The sequence below is a fragment of the Dendropsophus ebraccatus genome, chromosome 9 (genome assembly GCF_027789765.1).
Source record: "Dendropsophus ebraccatus isolate aDenEbr1 chromosome 9, aDenEbr1.pat, whole genome shotgun sequence".
In the NCBI taxonomy this organism is placed as follows: Eukaryota; Metazoa; Chordata; class Amphibia; order Anura; family Hylidae; genus Dendropsophus; species Dendropsophus ebraccatus.
Genome location: NC_091462.1, coordinates 12,615,763 through 12,634,589, shown reverse-complemented (window position 1 = coordinate 12,634,589; position 18,827 = coordinate 12,615,763). Strand labels below are relative to the sequence as shown.

At 44.7% G+C, this 18,827-nt stretch overlaps 1 protein-coding gene across 1 annotated transcript in view; it reads left to right on the top strand.

The window, feature by feature from the left end:
• ADCY10 (adenylate cyclase 10) overlaps window positions 1-18,827 on the top strand; it is a 29,498-nt gene that overhangs the window by 9,356 nt on the left and 1,315 nt on the right. The window contains exons 12-33 of the mRNA XM_069984846.1: window positions 46-101; window positions 1,052-1,223; window positions 1,328-1,520; window positions 2,113-2,199; window positions 2,727-3,007; window positions 3,159-3,322; window positions 3,598-3,732; window positions 3,799-4,075; window positions 4,858-5,114; window positions 5,205-5,300; window positions 5,374-5,523; window positions 7,255-7,321; window positions 8,527-8,743; window positions 9,837-9,974; window positions 10,347-10,528; window positions 12,697-12,844; window positions 13,886-14,090; window positions 14,851-14,947; window positions 16,231-16,346; window positions 16,540-16,657; window positions 16,732-16,927; window positions 17,335-17,523. Of these exons, the coding sequence (XP_069840947.1) occupies window positions 46-101; window positions 1,052-1,223; window positions 1,328-1,520; window positions 2,113-2,199; window positions 2,727-3,007; window positions 3,159-3,322; window positions 3,598-3,732; window positions 3,799-4,075; window positions 4,858-5,114; window positions 5,205-5,300; window positions 5,374-5,523; window positions 7,255-7,321; window positions 8,527-8,743; window positions 9,837-9,974; window positions 10,347-10,528; window positions 12,697-12,844; window positions 13,886-14,090; window positions 14,851-14,947; window positions 16,231-16,346; window positions 16,540-16,657; window positions 16,732-16,927; window positions 17,335-17,523 (3,541 nt within the window). The remainder of the gene's footprint in view (window positions 1-45; window positions 102-1,051; window positions 1,224-1,327; window positions 1,521-2,112; window positions 2,200-2,726; window positions 3,008-3,158; window positions 3,323-3,597; window positions 3,733-3,798; window positions 4,076-4,857; window positions 5,115-5,204; window positions 5,301-5,373; window positions 5,524-7,254; window positions 7,322-8,526; window positions 8,744-9,836; window positions 9,975-10,346; window positions 10,529-12,696; window positions 12,845-13,885; window positions 14,091-14,850; window positions 14,948-16,230; window positions 16,347-16,539; window positions 16,658-16,731; window positions 16,928-17,334; window positions 17,524-18,827) is intronic.

Genomic DNA, 18,827 nt, shown 5'->3' with positions numbered 1-18,827 from the left:
TTTACCCATCTAACCAATTTGAATTTTCTTTTACCATGGGAACAGAACAATAGGAAAAGCTTACATGAAGACACAAAGAGATGAAAAGCGCCCCCTACTGGGTAAGACTTTAGATAAATTCCATTTGTATTGACGATATATCAATATATCAGATTGTGGGGCTCACAGCCTCTTCACTTCCTACCAGGCATAGCTTCTGTAGCTGCTGTACCTGATATTGCATTCATGGCAATGGGAATGGGAAAAGCTGCAATACTAGATTAAAGGGCCTATTACACGGGTCGTTTAGAGGAGCAAACGAGCGCTCTCAGCGCTCGTTTGCTCCTCGTTCCCCGCTCGCTGCCGCCGCTATTCAACGCGGCTGCAGCGAGCGGGTGAGTGCGGGAGGGGGCGGCGGGGAGCTGCGGGGGGGCTGCCCGGGTGATCGCTGATCGTCCGGGCAGCCCATAGGATACAGCAGCGTCTGCTGCCGATGCTCCTATTCAACTGAGCGACAGCAGCAGATCACTGCTATATCAGTCGCTTGTTTTTCAACATGTTAAAAAACAAGCAACTGCAACTATCAGCCGACATGAACGATGTCGGCTGATCGCTGCACTCTATTCCACGGGACGATTATCGTCCGTAGCGGCCGATATCGGCCGAATACGGACGATAATCGTTCCGTGGAATAGGGCCTTTAGCTGCTACTAAATGTACAGGGCTGTGTCTGGTAAGCAGTGAAGAGGCTGAGGGTACTGGGATTCCAAACCCACTGACCTGATAGTGATTAATAAGCCATCAATTTAAAAGACCAAGAAAACGTCTTCTTCTTTCACAACTGGAGGATCTTGAAGCCCTGGACAGAGTTTCACCTATTCAAACCTTGTCTTGTAAAGGCACAGGGACCGGCTTGATAATATATGTTGGACAGGTAGGAAAGGGTTAACAATACCCTTCTAAAATAAAATAAAAAATGCAAAACAACAGACTAACCAGGGCTCTCAGTAGGTGTTTGAGAGTGACAGCCAGGGCCCCAGGGTTAACCATTGTCTTCATGGTCCTATTACAGGTCGGGAAATGGAAATTGGCCTATTCAGAAGTACAATTAATGGGTTCACCCTCTGCAGGGACCGTAGGTGGCAGGACTGTCAGCGTGTGCTGATCTATGAAGGCGCTCGGGGATTCGGTAAAAGTCAGATTTTGGCTGAAATCAATTATTTGGCACAGAGTGATGGTTACAGGTAAGTCATGTATTATAGCAGCTATGTAATATACTTTATATATCACAGATTATATATATATATATATATATATATATATATATCGCCCTCTCTATTCTTCTCAGGATCATTGCCCTGGAGCTGAGCAGGATGAACAGGAGGCAGCCTCTGTACACTATGCAGAATCTCATGGCGATCTTTCTACGTATCGACACTTGTAAGGGATTTGCCGAGAGGGAAAAAGTTTTACTGAGCAAAATCTCGAAAAATGAAGATATGAAGAATCTCTGCTTAGTCAATAATATTTTTTTGGTCAAGGTAAAGTCCATGGACTATGACTGTCACACTGCAAAAATCTATGTGTAATCCCAGCCTTAAAGGGAAACTTTTACCAGAAATACTGAGACTTGCACCCACTAGAGGCAATAAGGATTATATCATGTTTCCCAGCAGACAGGACATATGTAAAGCATTATCAAATTATAATTTTATTTTGTGTGTGTCTACTGCTTTTTTTAATAACTGTGTTTCCATGGTAACAGACTACAAACAAAGCCTGTGTAGTCAGATCCTGTAGCCATACTATTATGCATCTGTTCCCTACTTTTTCGTTCCCCACCTAATTTATGTTAGTTTTAACTAAGGGTGTTAGATGGAAGAGAATTATAATTACAGGATCAGACTACGCAGAGTTTGTAGTCTGTAACCATGGAGACATATAGATCTGCAAAGGAGCCGTAGACACAAAACATTAGGAGATTTTTTATCCAATTTAGGGTTCTAAGGAGCTCTGATTTTCCTTGTAATCTAGTCAAAGCTTCATCTAAAGAGAGAGCTGTTGGGGATCATGTTTCAGGGGTTCTTCTATGGTACAGAGGATGAGAGTCTATATACATTTTGTGTGCTCCAGTTTCCTATGACAGAGGAAGTGTCTCTGATGGACCAAGATGTAAAACATAAGGAGATGGAGAAGCTGATGATCCGACTCCTCCAGCAGGTATGTTATAAGAGGACGCATTTATAGTATTCGTCCATAGCCACACTTATAGTCACCATGTGGACCAGGAATCCATCCTATCACTGTTCCCACATGTCAGGGATCAACTTAATTTACAGGTCACTTTCAGTGTCATCAAAATGGCAAGTGCCAAGGTCCCAGCATCTCTTCAGCAGGCCTTAAGTAGCTTGTGGCCTACAAGAGTGAATGGCTCTAGGGTCGCGGGTGCAGCTGAAAGTGGCGTTTGCTGGGAGTTGGGTCACCAGGTTCAAAATCAACGCCATGTGCTCAGGATCCTGATGTTATTGGTGTCATTCTTTCCATTGGTGAACATTACAAAGTTACTTAATGTGCCCTGGAAGTGGTCCATAAACTTTCAGGCATTAGGAAGCCCCTTCTACCATGTTTGTTGGCATTGGTGATGGGGGGCATAGAGAAGAACATGTAGACATTGGCAGCAAGGTGTTATGGAAACGTACCAATCCAGATCTAATCCATAGAATTGTCTGTGTCGTTTATCTCCACAGGCCGCAGAGAAAGAGACGGTTGTGTGCATCATCGATGATGCCCAGTATATTGATGCCGAGTCCTGGGGATTCCTCTCAGAAGTCACAGATTCTGTGCCCCTCTTTTTGGTGATGGCATTGTGCCCTTTCCGCCATGAGAAGCAGATGAGCAGAGCGGCAACCCATATGCTTGGGAGCCCGAACATCGTCTATGTTTATCTAAAAGAACTGGATCCATCCGTTATCCCACACATTGCCTGTCACAGCCTGGGGGTCATCAGCATGCCCAGCGAACTTCAGATGTAAGTCATAGGTCTTCATGGAGTTATACGTGTGCTGGACGCGGCCATAGAAGATAGCTAATCAATAGATACTATTCGAGAAGCTAAAGGGTCGGTGCCTCAAAGGAGAAGCAGACATTGTGATAAATTCCCTTTGTCTTCTCCTTTGCAGGCTCGTGATACAGCGGAGCCATGGTGTTCCTTATTACCTGAATGAGCTGCTAAAAAGTCTGTGTTCTAACAAAATCCTGCTCCTTGAGCCGGTGGAAAAAGATGATGGTGATGGGATGGGAAATCTTCTGAAACAAGCCAAGAGTCACAGTCACGTTCATAGATGTGAGTAACTATAAGGGGTGCAGAGGTGGAAGTCATGCCTGAACCCTGGTTTCCAATGGGCCCCAAAGGTTCTTCTACTATATAAGAAGATAGCTGTATTATAAGTGGCTGCTTCGTAGGTGGTGGTGGTAGGGGTCCAGTTCTTGAGTTTATATTGGGGCCTGGGAGCTTCTAGTTACGCCTATAGACTATGAAATCAGATTCCATCCATCCAAGCATATTTGGTTCTCTTGAATTACCACCCATCACATCTGACTTACTTTTCTTGGATGTAGCACTCAGCAGGTGGATGAACGCCCGTAAGGTGATGCCCATGGTCCAGGAGCAGACAGAAGAAGACAGAATATTGTCCTGTAAACTGAATGAAGCTGTAAATCTACAGAATATCCCTCTCCCATATCCACTGAAGGGTAAGACCCTCCTATAGCTTAGGTATCCCTGCAGGACACAGGTCTCACCTCCCTCTCCATACACAGGGATAGCGCTTTCTCAGCTGGATAACATGACAGCAGCTCAGCAGTTAGTGGTAAAGTGCGCCGCGGTCATTGGTCAGAAGTTCAGCATTATTCTACTCAACCACATCTTGCCGGAGGGAGCACAAAGCAAGTTCAGTGTCACCATTAACTCATTGGTCAAGTCACGAATCTTGGAGTGTGCAACCAAGAACGATGGACGAGACAGGAGTCAGACCCTCGCCCATACACCTGTTTGTTACTGTCCACCTGAAGCCCCCCAGGAGGGGGAGAAAGGAAAGTAGCTATTATAATACATAGGTACAACCTTCTAAGGCTTTAAAATGACAAAGAAACAATTGACTAAACATGTTAAGGCATTAACTATTCACATAGAAAAAAGTAATATACAGCCAGGAACATACAGCCATCAGCTTCAACCAGCAGCCATCAGACCAATCCTAACACCATTCACCACTGATATACAGGAACAGCCACCATCTGCATACAGCCAACAACTATCATTGCTAACAACCACCAATGTACAGCCAACACTCACAAGACCAACCAAAGCTAGCACAATACCAACAAAAAACTGAACTTGCCACCACTGGCACATGGCCAACGCTTACCAGGACCAGCCAAAGCCAATACACCACCATCAATGCCCAAGACCGGTCAAAACCAGCACACCACCAACAATCCCCAAGACTGGTCAAAACCAGCACACCAGAAACAATCACCAAGACCAGCCAAAACTAGCACACCACCAACAGTCACCAAGACCAACCAAAGTTAACACACTACCAACACTCACCAAGACCAGCACACCACCATCACCAAGATCAATCAAAATTTGTGCACCACCAACAATTACCAAGACCAGCCAAAACCAAAATATCACCAACAATCACTAAGACAAGCCAAAACCAGCAAACCACCAACAGTCACCAAGATCAACCAAAGTTAGTGCACCACCAACAATCACTAAGACCAGTCAAAACCAGCACACCACCAGCAATTACCAATCTCATTCCTATATTATTATATTTGCACTACTTAAAACACAGGACTTTATAACAGAATTTTCCCTTCTACAGGGTGGGCACCATGGTGGGCCTTCGGTCACCCATTAGAACAATGGCCTTGCCGCGTGATGCGCTTCTGCACTCCATTGCTGCAGGAGACCTCTTATGAGCTATGGCTTTGGGAGCAGAGCAGGAGCCTCCATCACCAGTGCGCTATATTCCTCCAGCCACACGCACATAGATGCCAGCAGTGTGGAGGTGGCAGCTTCATTTACCGTCATAGCCTGGCACAAAGCCTGAATGAAGAGTCAGGTAATGGATTACGAGGGCCTTGTAAAAACGTGTAAAAATATGTTATACTATATACCGTGTAGGCGACTAGTACTTGTTTTTGTATTTTAGCAGACACCAGCTTAGATGGTCCAGACAATGTTCAACCCATGGCACCACCAATACCTGAGGACGTTCTGTCAGTGCCCGGGGCTGTGCACCATCATGGTAAGGTTTATATTAGCTACTTTTTTAGCCAGATTTATCATACATACCCCTCTATAGCTTTTGTTTTCTTCAGGGCTCAAAACCTCAGAGGAAAGTCCCATAGTCAGTGACAACAGGACTCTGAGACCCCCTGATGACATCTTCCCATCGACATCTACAGCAGTGACGCTTCCTTTAAGCGAATTATCATTAGAAATAAAACCTCCATCTACCACCAGTTACAGTATGTAGTTATATGGGCCGAATACATTGTGCAACCTCACATATAATAGTATAGGACATGGTGTTACCCCCTAGGCAGGATGGCCACTTCACTAGATCGTGCCAGTTGTATCTCTAGTCTCCAGTTATGGATCCCCCTCTTGGTTCTTATATATCATATAGTAAATAACTTACAGGTAAAATTACAAAAAAAAAAATGAAAAAAAATCCCAATTTCAAAACTATCTGCATCTATGGGACGTAGGTACAATTGAAATCTATTGCAGAGCAGGAAACCATAAGCTAATTGTGCTGCTTTTTCCTATACCTACTGTGCTTTGAAAGGGGTATTTGTAACGCCTGGAGTAGTGGATCCACTGGACGTCACCAACGATGGCAATAACCTCACCAGGGAGCGGGGTCTAAGGGGCCGCTGGTTTTCACCAGAGCCCGCCGCAAGGCGGGATGGACTTGCTGCGGCAGGCGACCCCCAGGTCGCTACCCCTGGCTTGGTTACTGGTGACGGCAGGCGAGGCGTGGCAGGAGCAGTAGGCAGGAGATCGCGCAGGCAGAGGACAGAAGGCGTGCTCGCAGGTGGCGGACAGGACTCAGGAACAATGGGAAGGCAGCGGGCAAGGATAGGGACAAGGACTAAGGACAGGAACCAGGGACAAGGACTAAGGTCAGGAACAACAGGGAGCTGGGCCAAACGCTATGGGAAGCATGTAGAGGCTCCAACACCAGGGACAGGGCATGCTGGGATTTATAGGGGAGTGATTGGTGCAACTAACCAATTAAGGGCGGACTGGCCCTTTAAATCTGAGACAGCCGGCGCGCGCGCGCGCCCTAGGAGGCGGGGACGCGCGCGCCGGCCGGCACAGACCGGGACAGGAACGGAGGAGAGGTGAGGCGCCCCAGGGCCGAACTAGCAGCAGCGCCGGGTCCCAACACAAGGACCCCGGCGGCTGCATGGGACAGGAGGCGGTCGCGGCGGCGACCCGGAACGCGGGAAGCCGCCGCGGCCGTGACAGTATTCCACTCGAACATAGCTGCCCATGGTGAGACTAACAATTCCTTCCATACTTGTTATTATCTATTCAGTCTCCTTCCCCCAGCTCCTCCTTCTCAGCTGCTGCATTCTGCTGAAAACACACAAATTTCTCTGTGCCTCCCCCTCCTCCCCCCTCCCTTCTCACACACCTGATGTAAACAAGTCCCTGGCAGGCTTTATCTGCAACATTGTAGCTTCTTTGTAATGCTGGGAGGGTTAATCACAGTGAGTTCATCAGCGACTTGACCTCGGATTAACCCTCCCAGCATTACAAAGAAGCTACAATGTTGCAGATACAGCCTGCCAGGGACTTGATTACATCATCTGTCTCAAAAGGGGGGGAGGAGACAGAGAGAAAAGCTCACACACACATTTTTGTGTTTTCAGCAGAAAGCAGCAGCTGAGAACTGGCGGGAGGAGATTGAATAGATAATAACAAGTATGGAAGGAATTGTTAGTTTCACCATGGTCAGCAGCATTAGAAAAATTATGTTTCAGTGGAATACCCCTTTAACTACACACGTACAGTATGTCAGAATGCTTAGGAGTCTTTGGGAGGGACGTAGTTACTGGGGGTGATAGGGTTTCAGCTATTAATAATCAACAGTCTTGTTTCTTCTAAATTTATTTGCACCAATAGGAAAAAACTTATGAAAAAAAATTGGAAAAAAAGTATTTAATACTGTAATTTTTGTGTTATAGAAAAAAGAATATTCAAATCAGGACTTCATAAGTGTAACAAAGCCGCATCCGAAACAAGTCAGCCCAGGTACCTAATATCTAATAGAGGTAAAAAATTATACATCAAATATGTGTATAAGGACATTTTTTCAAAAAAATTGTAATTTATTTTTTTCCACCAAGAAGTTGGTCTTTTAAAAATGTCTGGTTATATTATATGTATTATACAGCTCCCACTGACTGCCGATAAATCAGTATACAGAGATCTTCTTCTAGAGGCCACAGAATCTTCATTTTCATTTAGAATATACTATTATGCTGCGTTTACACGTAACGATTATCGTGCGAATATGCGCGATAGCGATCGAATTTGAACGATAATCGTACCTGTAAACGCAGCGAACGATCAAACGACGAGCGAGAAATCGTTCATTTTGATCATTTTGAACACGTTCTCAAATCGTCGTTGATCGTTCACAAAAAATTTGCAGATCGTTCTGTGTGAACAGTCGTTCGCCGTTTTAACTAATGTGTGAGATAGGCTTAAGCGATTGCAAAACGAATTTTCCGTACGATATATCGTACTGTCTAAACGCTGATCATTATGAAACAACAAATCGTTAATCGTACGATCGGCCCAATTATCGTTTCGTGTAAACGCAGCATAAGGTGTCTTCATAATGGGCCACCTGACTCTTATCCCATCCGGAGACACGGCCACTGACCATCACCTCTAGGCTAGAAATTAATAGAGAGGTGTCCATGTGTAATGCAATTCTAACTGTAGAAGTTAAAGGGATACTCCAGCAAAAAAAAGCAAATCAACTGGTACCAGAAAGTGCCAGAGATTTGTAGTTTACTTTATTAAAAAATCTTCAATCTTTCAGTACTTATCAGCTGCTGTATGTCCTGCAGGAATTGGTGTATTCTTTCCAGTCTGACACAGTGCTCTCTGCTGCCACCTCTGTCCATGTCAGGAACTGTCCAGAGCAAGAGAAGTTTTCTATGGGGATTTGCTGCTGCTCTGGACAGTTCCTGACATGGACAGAGGTGGCAGCAGAGAGCACTGTGTCAGACTGGAGAGAATACACAACTTCATGCAGGACATACAGCAGCTTCATAGACGATGACTGGAGCACCGGTGTCATTGGAGTTACTGCTTCATTGATAACCATGAGATTGCAGTGGGTCCCAGCAGTCGGACCCCCCATGATCTGGCACTTATTCTCCATTCTATACATAGGGGATAAGGTATCATTCCACAATAAATAGACTCTCCATTATCATGTTTAGAGAGGAGCTCATGTTCCTGCAGAGAATGGACAGTTTCCTTCAGAAGTTACAGACCGGAGAGTCTCCTACCCTGGTGGGATGCAGCTGTTATAAGATATTAGAGGCGGTGGTCTCGCCTTTGACGCATCACTGGATGGAGGTGGGAAACCGAGCCAAGACTATGTATTACCTCCTCGAAGCGGCAGCTGCGGCAATCCATATATCCAATAACTACCTGGTGAGTGCCGTAGATACCAGTATGATAAGTATATATATATATATATATATATATATAGAGAGAGAGAGAGAGAGAGAGAGAGAGCTCCAAATGCTGAAATATTGTACGAACAACAGCCACTTACTATATACTATAGTTACAGGCACTATACAAAGGCCAATTTTACCAAAAACACCACTATACAAGGTGCAAATAATACCGCTAAACCGTGACCACATGTTACTAGTGCCTAATGACTGGAAAATACACCATACCCAATAAAATTTACTGTACGAAAACCAAAATGGTATGCTAGACATCAGCTCTACACAGGCGTCACAGACTGTTTATATGATCATAGTGCAGCTACATCCAGTGACTGCTATTTCAAATGGGCCATAATGTCCTGCTGATGGACATAAAATAAATTTTTACTCATTGTGTAATGCCATAAAATACCTTATTCCACCATGATTTGTGCTATATGTAACATTTTACAATGGCTTCCTCCTCTGCTATAGACGTATAGGGTCTTAAAGGGGTATTCCAGGGAATATTTTTTTTTTTACATTTCTTTAATAAATTTATATAAAATATTTTTTTATTCTCATAATACCTCTTTAAAGAGACGCTGTCAGCAGGTTTATGGTGTCCTTTCTCAAGGTAGCATAAACTAGTGACAGAGAAGCTGAACAGAATGATATATCACTTACATGGTTCTGTGCAGCTGATCCAGAGATCTCCTCCTGAATAACAATAAGTAGTCCTCTCCATTATGTGCATGAGCTCAGTAGTCCTGGATAGTCATGAGAATGAGAAAACTCCGCCCACCTGCTGCTGATTGGCAGTTCTCTATCGATGCTGTGTATAGGCAGTCAACTGTCAATCAGCAGCAGGAGGTCGGGGGGAGGAGTGTGGCAAGAATCCTATTCTCCAGCATATTAGGAGAACGGCTAAACAGAATGATGTCAGTAATACACCGATCTATTTAGCATTTCTGTCAGTAGATTATGCTGCGCTCATTTAAGGCGACATAAACCTAGTGACAGATTCCCTTTAAGGAGATAAAATATAATTTAAAGGAGATGTCACATTCTCCTGTGTTACTTTTTAGGCATTATCCTTTCTAAACAAAGCAGAGACGCTGCTGACAGATAAGAAAAAGCCCCAAAAAACTGAAGAATTGGACGAGAACTTAAAACAGGAAATCTCTAGATTTGAGCTCGCCTGCATGTACAGCATGAAGGGAGAGGTAAGAACAGTGACATGCATCCTATCAGGTTCTCCTGACCACAAGAGCTGACACTTTAGTGAAATAAGTTCAGAAGGGTATATAGCTCCTGGTGGGCTGGGTGTTGTGGCCATGTAAACATGGCCACAAAATACCTGTCCATGGGTGTGTCTGGTATTACCTGAGCTCCATTTAAATTATTAGAGCTGAAATGCAATACCACACACAACCTGTGCACAGAGGTGGCGCTGTCTCTGGATGAAACCTGTGTAGATGTATAGTGGTAATACCCTATAGTACGGTATAGTAGAGGAGCTGCTCAATGCTCATGGTGCAGCACATGATAACCAACCAATTTACACTAATTCCATCATCTTTCTTTTCTTTTTTCAGGTTCTATTTAACTTGGGCCAGAACAAAAATGCAGAAATCCTCCTGAGGAAATCATTGGGACTTCTCCACAGCCGCTTCCCCTGTTCTGTTCCTGGCGTAGCTGTGAAACTTCTAGTAGAAAATGCCAAGACTGGTCTAAACCATATTCACCACCACCAAGTGCAGGAGATGCTTCCTGCCGAGTAAGCAGGTCACATGATCAATGCTGTATTACAGACATAGCTATCTGTCTATTAGAGATGAGGGAACCTCGAGCATGCTAGGATCCGTCCAAGCCAGATTGTTTGGCATTTAATATCGGTGGCTGAAGAAGTTGGATGCCACCCTATGGCCTATGATGCCCTGGGGCAGCATCCACACAGTTGCCAACAGTCCCGATTTCGCCGGGACTGTCCCGATTCTGAGGAGATAGCCCTGGCAAAACCACGTCTCGGGTATGTCCTGGGAAGCTCTGCCCCCCCCCCCCGGAGCGGAAAGCCCCACCCCCTTCCAGCGCGATGATTGTACTATGATGATGGAAGGGCAGGAGGATGAAGGGGGTAGTAGTATGATGATGGAGGGGCAGGAGGATTAGAGGGGTAGTACTATGATGATGGAAGGGCAGAAGGATGAAGGGGGTAGTAGTATGATGATGGAAGGGCGGAAGGATGAAGGGGGTAGAAGTATGATGATGATGGAGGGGCAGGAGGATGATGAAGGGGTACTAATATGATGATGGAGGGGCAGGAGGATTAGAGGGGTAGTACTATGATGATGGAAGGGCAGGAGGATGAAGAGGGTAGTAGTATGATGATGGAGGGGCAGGAGGATGAAGGGGTAGTAATATGATGATGGAGGGGCAGGAGGATGAAGGAGATAGTAGTATGATGATATGGGGTGCAGCTGCATCATATGGGTACAAACTACCAGTATGTACAGTCAGTCAGTAGAATGCTATCTCTGAGTCTCAGCCTGCTCTTAGTAGGGTGTGTAATATACTGGGGACCTGAAACTAGGGTGTGTAATATACTGGGGACCTAATACTGGGGTGTGTAATATACTGGGGGACCTATTACTGCGGTGTGTAATATACTGGGAACCTAATACTGGGGTGTGTATTATACTGCGGACCTAATACTGGGGTGTGTAATATACTGGGGACCTAATACTGGGGTGTGTAATATACTGGGGACCTAATACTGGGGTGTGTAATATACTGGGGACCTAATACTGGGGTGTGTAATATACTGGGGACCTAATACTGGGGTTTGTAATATACTGGGGACCTAATACTGGGGTGTGTGATATACTGGGGTGTGTATTATACTGGGGACCTAATACTGGGGTGTGTAATATACTGGGGGACCTATTACTGCGGTGTGTAATATACTGGGAACCTAATACTGGGGTGTGTATTATACTGCGGACCTAATACTGGGGTGTGTAATATACTGGGGACCTAATACTGGGGTGTGTAATATACTGGGGACCTAATACTGGGGTGTGTAATATACTGGGGAACTAATACTGGGGTGTGTAATATACTGGGGACCTAATACTGGGGTGTGTGATATACTGGGGTGTGTATTATACTGGGGACCTAATACTGGGGTGTGTAATATACTGGGGACCTAATACTGGGGTGTGTAATATACTGGGGACCTAATACTGGGGTGTGTGATATACTGGGGTGTGTATTATACTGGGGACCTAATACTGGGGTGTGTAATATACTGGGGACCTGACACTGGGGTGTGTAATATACTGGGGACCTAATACTGGGGTGTGTATTATACTGGGGACCTAATACTGGGGTGTGTAATATACTGGGGACCTAATACTGGGGTGTGTAATATACTGGGGACCTAATACTGGAGTGTGTGATATACTGGGGTGTGTATTATACTGGGGACCTAATACTGGGGTGTGTAATATACTGGGGACCTGACACTGGGGTGTGTAATATACTGGGGACCTAATACTGGGGTGTGTGATATACTGGGGACCTAATACTAGGGTGTGTAATATACTGGGGACCTAATACTGGGGTGTGTAATATACTGGGGACCTAATACTAGGGTGTGTAATATACTGGGGACCTAATACTGGGGTGTGTAATATACTGGGGACCTAATACTGGGGTGTGTAATATACTGGGGACCTAATACTGCCAAAAAGCCTTTTTAACACTAAAGTGTCCATGGAAAAAAATTTCAAATGTTGCCAACTCTGCATCCACCTTCTTCAGTCACCGCTAATCAAATGCCAAACACTCGGATCCAAGCATGCTCAGGGTTCGCTCATCTCTTCTATCATCTATGTACAGTATCTATCTGTCTACTCTCTCCTCATGTCTCTCATGATCTTCCAGTCTTCCCATTGTCACTGAGCAGATCCGATGTCTTTCTCTACTATGGCAAATCTATATTGTGTGTGGTGGCACCAGGGGACGTGTTCGAGCTCGGCTTGCAGCAAAGATGGAGGTCAGGTGTGCAGAATCCACTAGAGACCAGTCTAAGGTATGAGATAGTGATAGACCGAGTAAGTTTCATTATAAGAACTTATTACAGAGGCCTTTGGGTGATTTACCAATAAAGGAGAACTTTGGCGATTTTTTTTTAATTTGGTTTGAGAAAGTTATAATGGTTTGTAATTTACTGCTATTTAAAAATCTCTGAGTTTCCAGTACTTATCAGCTGCTGTATGTCCGACAGGAAAGTCTGACACCTCTGTGTCAGGAACTGTCCAGAGCAGGAGAGATTTTCTGTGGGGATTTTACTACTTCTCTGAACAGTTCCTGTTATGGACAGAGATGGCAGCAGAGAACACTGTGTCAGACTGGAAAGAACACACCACATCCTGCAGGACATACAGCAGCTGATAAGTACTGGAAGACTGAAGATTTTTAAATAGCAGTTAATTACAAATCTATATAAATTTCTGCCGACAACTGGTTTGAAAGATACTTTTTTTTGCCAGAGTACCCCTTTAACTTAACTGTTAAGAAATTACTTCCATAGTCTATGCTGATATTGTGACTAGAGATGAGCGAATTGTAGATTTAAACAAAGTGAAGCGTTCAACGCTGCTCTGCTCCTCCCAGGATGCCGGGAAAAGCTAGATCCAATCCTGGGAAACTTCTCCCAGTTTCCCAGGATTGGATCCAGCTTTTCCCTGGCACCCCAGGCGAAGGGGCAGGGAGAGGAGCAGCTCTCACACCCGGTGGCTTGATGAGGGGGGCCAGATCAAACAAAGTGATTCGCTTAGTTTAAATCTGCAAATCACTCATCTCTAATTGTGACTTGTGACCTGACGTACCTCACACCACCACATGGACAAGACTGGTGCTACGTCTAGCAAAAAAAAAAAGCAGACCCTCAGTTTCACCTGGCAACTTTCAGCGCATAATGCGCACCAACGCCAAATCCTACCAATCCTAGACAACGAGTAAAAGCAATGTACTTGCTAGTTTATACAGCGTGGAGTTATACTATACAGATCTGTAAATCCATCTAAATGGCTTCCCTTGCATGTGACTTCATGTAGTTGTGTTGATTCAGATTATTGAGGCCTATGCCGACTACTTCCAGTGCTGCCAAAGACTGCGCCGCAGGAGGAGCTGCCAACATTTTGCCGCACTATCACTGCAGCTGAGTTCCCGTCTCGTCCCGTCTATACAAACGCTGAACATCATTTTACACCTCTCACTGGCACTAAGTCACTTCAAGCTCTGCTTTGGCCACTTGAGCGATGCCATAGAATTTGGTAAGTACCATACACGCAGCACAGCCATGTTACCTGACTTTCTGCCCAGATCATAGAAATATATTCACATGAGCCTGTAGTGTAATCTACAACACACCAAAAATAAACTAACAATATAACAAAATAAGAGGTCATTGTTAAAGGTTATGAACACTTTTGTTGTCTAAAATGCCTCTAAAATACATTTTCCAGCTTAATATTTTAATAAAACTTATGTGTCTCCATGGTAACAGACTACAAACAAACCCTGTGTAGTCTGATGTTGCAGTCAGATAATATATCGCTCTCTGCTCCTTTTTCTTAATAACCTAGAGAGGCAGAGGGTGAAGAGTAACACATGGCCGCAGGACAAGACACCACAGGGTTTGTTTATAGTCTGTAACCATGGAGACTCATAGATCCGCATAGGAGTTGTATAACCAAATAGTAGATTTAAATGAAGACTCTTTGTAAAGTTGCTTCTTCATTTTATTATGGAGAGATAAAGGTTCTAGAAGTACCGTATACAGACTCCCTGTAGGTGCCCATTGTCCAGTCCAGTAAAGGATATGGCTGCAGGCTCATATGACTATACAGTACAGTTAGGCCTGGGCAGAAGATCCAGTCAGTGTCCAGTCACTTAAAGGGGTTATCCAGCGCTACAAAAACATGGCCACCTTTTCCCCTCTCGTCTTCAGTTTGGAACTCAGTTCTATTGAAGTAAATTGAGCTTAATTGCAAACCACACCTGACCTGGAGACATTGGTTTTTGGATTTCCAGGTCGTCGCACTCAGACACTCGCCTTTCTGCTAGATAAAACTATGACGGAATATCGAATCCTTCCCATTCTTATCAAAATTCTTTTTCTCAGTAACAGGTATGAGAGCTCTTGGGTCTAAGTGAATGTATATGAAATGGGATTTATGGGAAGGTATCACAGGCAGGGCTGGTGTCAGGGTGTGGCAAACTATTTAAAGGGGTTATCCAGCACTACAAAATCATGGCCACTTTTGCACCACTCTTGTCTCCAGTTGGTGCAGTTTGCAATTAAGCTCCATTTACTTTAATGGAACTGAGTTTCAAAACCTGCACTCAAACTGGAGACAAGAGTGGTGCAAAAGTGGCCATGATTTTGTAGTGCTGGATGACCCCTTTAATTGCCCTGAGCCCATAATGCAAGTGCATGCTGTTACCAGTGGATCCTGTGTTATCTGCCTGCACCTATACTCACTGGTGGATCCTGCGTTATCTGCCTGCACCTATACTCACTGGTGGATCCTGTGTTATCTGCCTGCACCTATACTCACTGGTGGATCCTGCGTTATCTGCCTGCACCTATACTCACTGGTGGATCCTGTGTTATCTGCCTGCACCTATACTCACTGGTGGATCCTGCGTTATCTGCCTGCACCTATACTCACTGGTGGATCCTGCATTATCTGCCTGCACCTATTGTCACTGGTGGATCCTGTGTTATCTGCCTGCACCTATACTCACTGGTGGATCCTTTGTTATCTGCCAGTATCTATAATCACTGGTGGATCCTGTGTTATCTGCCTGCACCTATACTCACTGGTGGATCCTGCATTATCTGCCTGCACCTATTGTCACTGGTGGATCCTGTGTTATCTGCCTGCACCTATACTCACTGGTGGATCCTTTGTTATCTGCCAGTATCTATAATCACTGGTGGATCCTGTGTTATCTGCCTGCACCTATACTCACTGGTGGATCCTGCATTATCTGCCTGCACCTATTGTCACTGGTGGATCCTGTGTTATCTGCCTGCACCTATACTCACTGGTGGATCCTTTGTTATCTGCCAGTATCTATAATCACTGGTGGATCCTGTGCTATGTACCGGTGCCTATACTCACTGGTGGATCCTGTGTTATCTGCCTGCACCTATTGTCACTAGTGGATCCTTTGTTATCTGCCAGTATCTATAATCACTGGTGGATCCTGTGCTATGTACAGGTGCCTATACTCACTGGTGGATCCTGTGTTATCTGCTTGCACTTATTATTATCGGTGGATCCTGTATTATTTGCCTGTGTTATCTATCTTTCTCTGTGCTCATTGTCATCCCCTGCTGGTAATGCTCATTGACATCCCAGAAAGGGGGATATGACAGAAAATTCAGAACCTTTTATATTTCAGGTACCGAGAACTTGTGTCCATTGTCAGACGCATGGAAAGCCTTATAAACGTCTACGGGATGGTAAAAGTCCAGGCCTGGTTCTACATTATATGTCTTGACATCCTGCTGGAAGGGGGTAAGCAGGGGAGTAGCAATGGGAGGGGCCAAGAGAACAGTCACAGCAGATAACACAGAGGGGGGCGGAGCATGACACAAGGATTCTAAGGACAGACCGTTTGTGTTATGCCCCACCCCCGCAGTTCCTGCATAGCCATAACACACACACAGTCTTGCCTGGAGTGATGTTTTCCTATTACACCTATCACTAGGCTTTGCTATCCGAAGAATGGACGACTGTCTGGAATTCATGGATAATTTTCACACTTATTCCGCCATCTCCATGGAAAACCAGATCAAACTGAACCTGTTCTCCTCCTTGGCGCTCTGGTAAGATGTCATTCATGTATTTTCTATTGTCTATGAAGAATTCATTGGGACATGACCGGGAGTCTCGGCTGTAGGTTCTGCAGGTTACAGCAGTGGGACCTCTTCCAGGACTTTTTCCAGACGGCAAAGACCTTGCTGCCACAAACCGGCTCTTCGTTTTTCACCCTGTGCGGGTTTTCCAAGTTACTGGAGTGTCAGGTGCTGCTACTGCGTAAGGCTGTGGCCGAGAGATCTGAAGACTGGGACATTGTCGGCGACAACACAGACCAGGTCTCTGTTGTTTTATATTTCTTATTCTACTTTTGCAACCATGTTTCTACTGTGCTAATGAATAATGACTGATTTCATGTATGCAGCTCTTATGCATAGCTATAAATCTCCATGGTTACAGACTACAAATGAACTCTATGTAGTCTGATTCTTCAGATATTTCTTAACCCTTACAGACGACAGATGGAAGAAAATTACACATCAGACATCTTGTAGACCGTAACCATAAGGACATTAGGGTCTGTAGGGGGCTGTATACACAAAGTAGGAAGCTTTTAATCAGAGTTGTTTGATTTTGCTAACCCACATTGGAACGACGTTAAAGTGGTTGCAAAAGTATTCATACCTCCTTTAATCCAAATAAAACCTTTAGGGTCAGTGGATTGTAAAACTATCATTCATTACAGCTTATGAAAATATTTAAGTCACGCTGCGAAACGGCTCCGGTATTCCTGTCCCGGCTCTATCACCTGGAGGCTTATGTCATGTTGCTATATGGGTACAAGGAACGCGCGCACGCCTACCTGCAGAAAGCGACAGGCTGCGCTATCGACCACGAGAACAAGCTGGAAGAAAGCTGGATCATAGTAAACACTGTAAGAAGCTGTGGTGGATCAGATACGTAGCAATGGTTTTATCTTGTGTTCCTTGGATAAAACGCAGCTTTGCAATTTACATTGGATATAACTATGTAGAGAAACACATAACTAACCACATCAATCACATGACTCCTTCTATACAAGATGAAGGAAAGGGCTCGGTTAAGATTATAGAACATACTTTCTTCTCAAGAAAACTAGTAACATGGCATGGAATGTTGTAAGTGTAAATCCCATCCTATATACAGGCTGTATCCCAATAACCAATACTATCACTAGTACCCCCAATAAACAGTGCCACAACCAATACCATCACCAATGCCCCTAATAAACAGTGCCACAACAGTATCCCAATAACCAATACTATCACCAGTGCCCCTAACAAACAGTGCCACAACAGTATCCCAATAACCAATACTGTCACCAGTGCCACAACAGTATCCCAATAACCGATACTGTCACCAGTGCCACAACAGTATCCCAATAACCAATACTATCACCAGTGCCACAACAGTATCCCAATAACCAATACCATCACCGGTGACCCCAATAAATAGTGCCATAACAGTATCCCAATAACCAATACTATCACCAGTGCCCCTAATAAACAGTGCCACAACAGTATCCCAATAACCAATACTGTCACCAGTGCCACAACAGTATGCCAATAACCAATACTGTCACCAGTGCCCCCAATAAACAGTGCCACAGCAGGATACCAATAACCAATATTCTCACCAGTGCCCCCAATAAACAGTGCCACAACAGTATCCCATTAACCAATACTGTCACCAGTGCCACAACAGTATCCCAATAACCAATACTGTCACCAGTGCCACAACAGTATCCCAATAACCAATACTGTCACCAGTGCCACAACAGTATCCCATTAACCAATACTGTCACCAGTGCCCCTAATAAACAGTGCCACAACAGTATCCCAATAACCAATACTGTCACCAGTGCCACAACAGTATGCCAATAACCAATACTGTCACCAGTGCCCCCAATAAACAGTGCCACAGCAGGATACCAATAACCAATATTCTCACCAGTGCCCCCAATAAACAGTGCCACAACAGTATCCCATTAACCAATACTGTCACCAGTGCCACAACAGTATCCCAATAACCAATACTGTCACCAGTGCCACAACAGTATCCCAATAACCAATACTGTCACCAGTGCCACAACAGTATCCCATTAACCAATACTGTCACCAGTGCCACAACAGTATCCCATTAACCAATACTGTCACCAGTGCCACAACAGTATCCCAATAACCAATACTGTCACCAGTG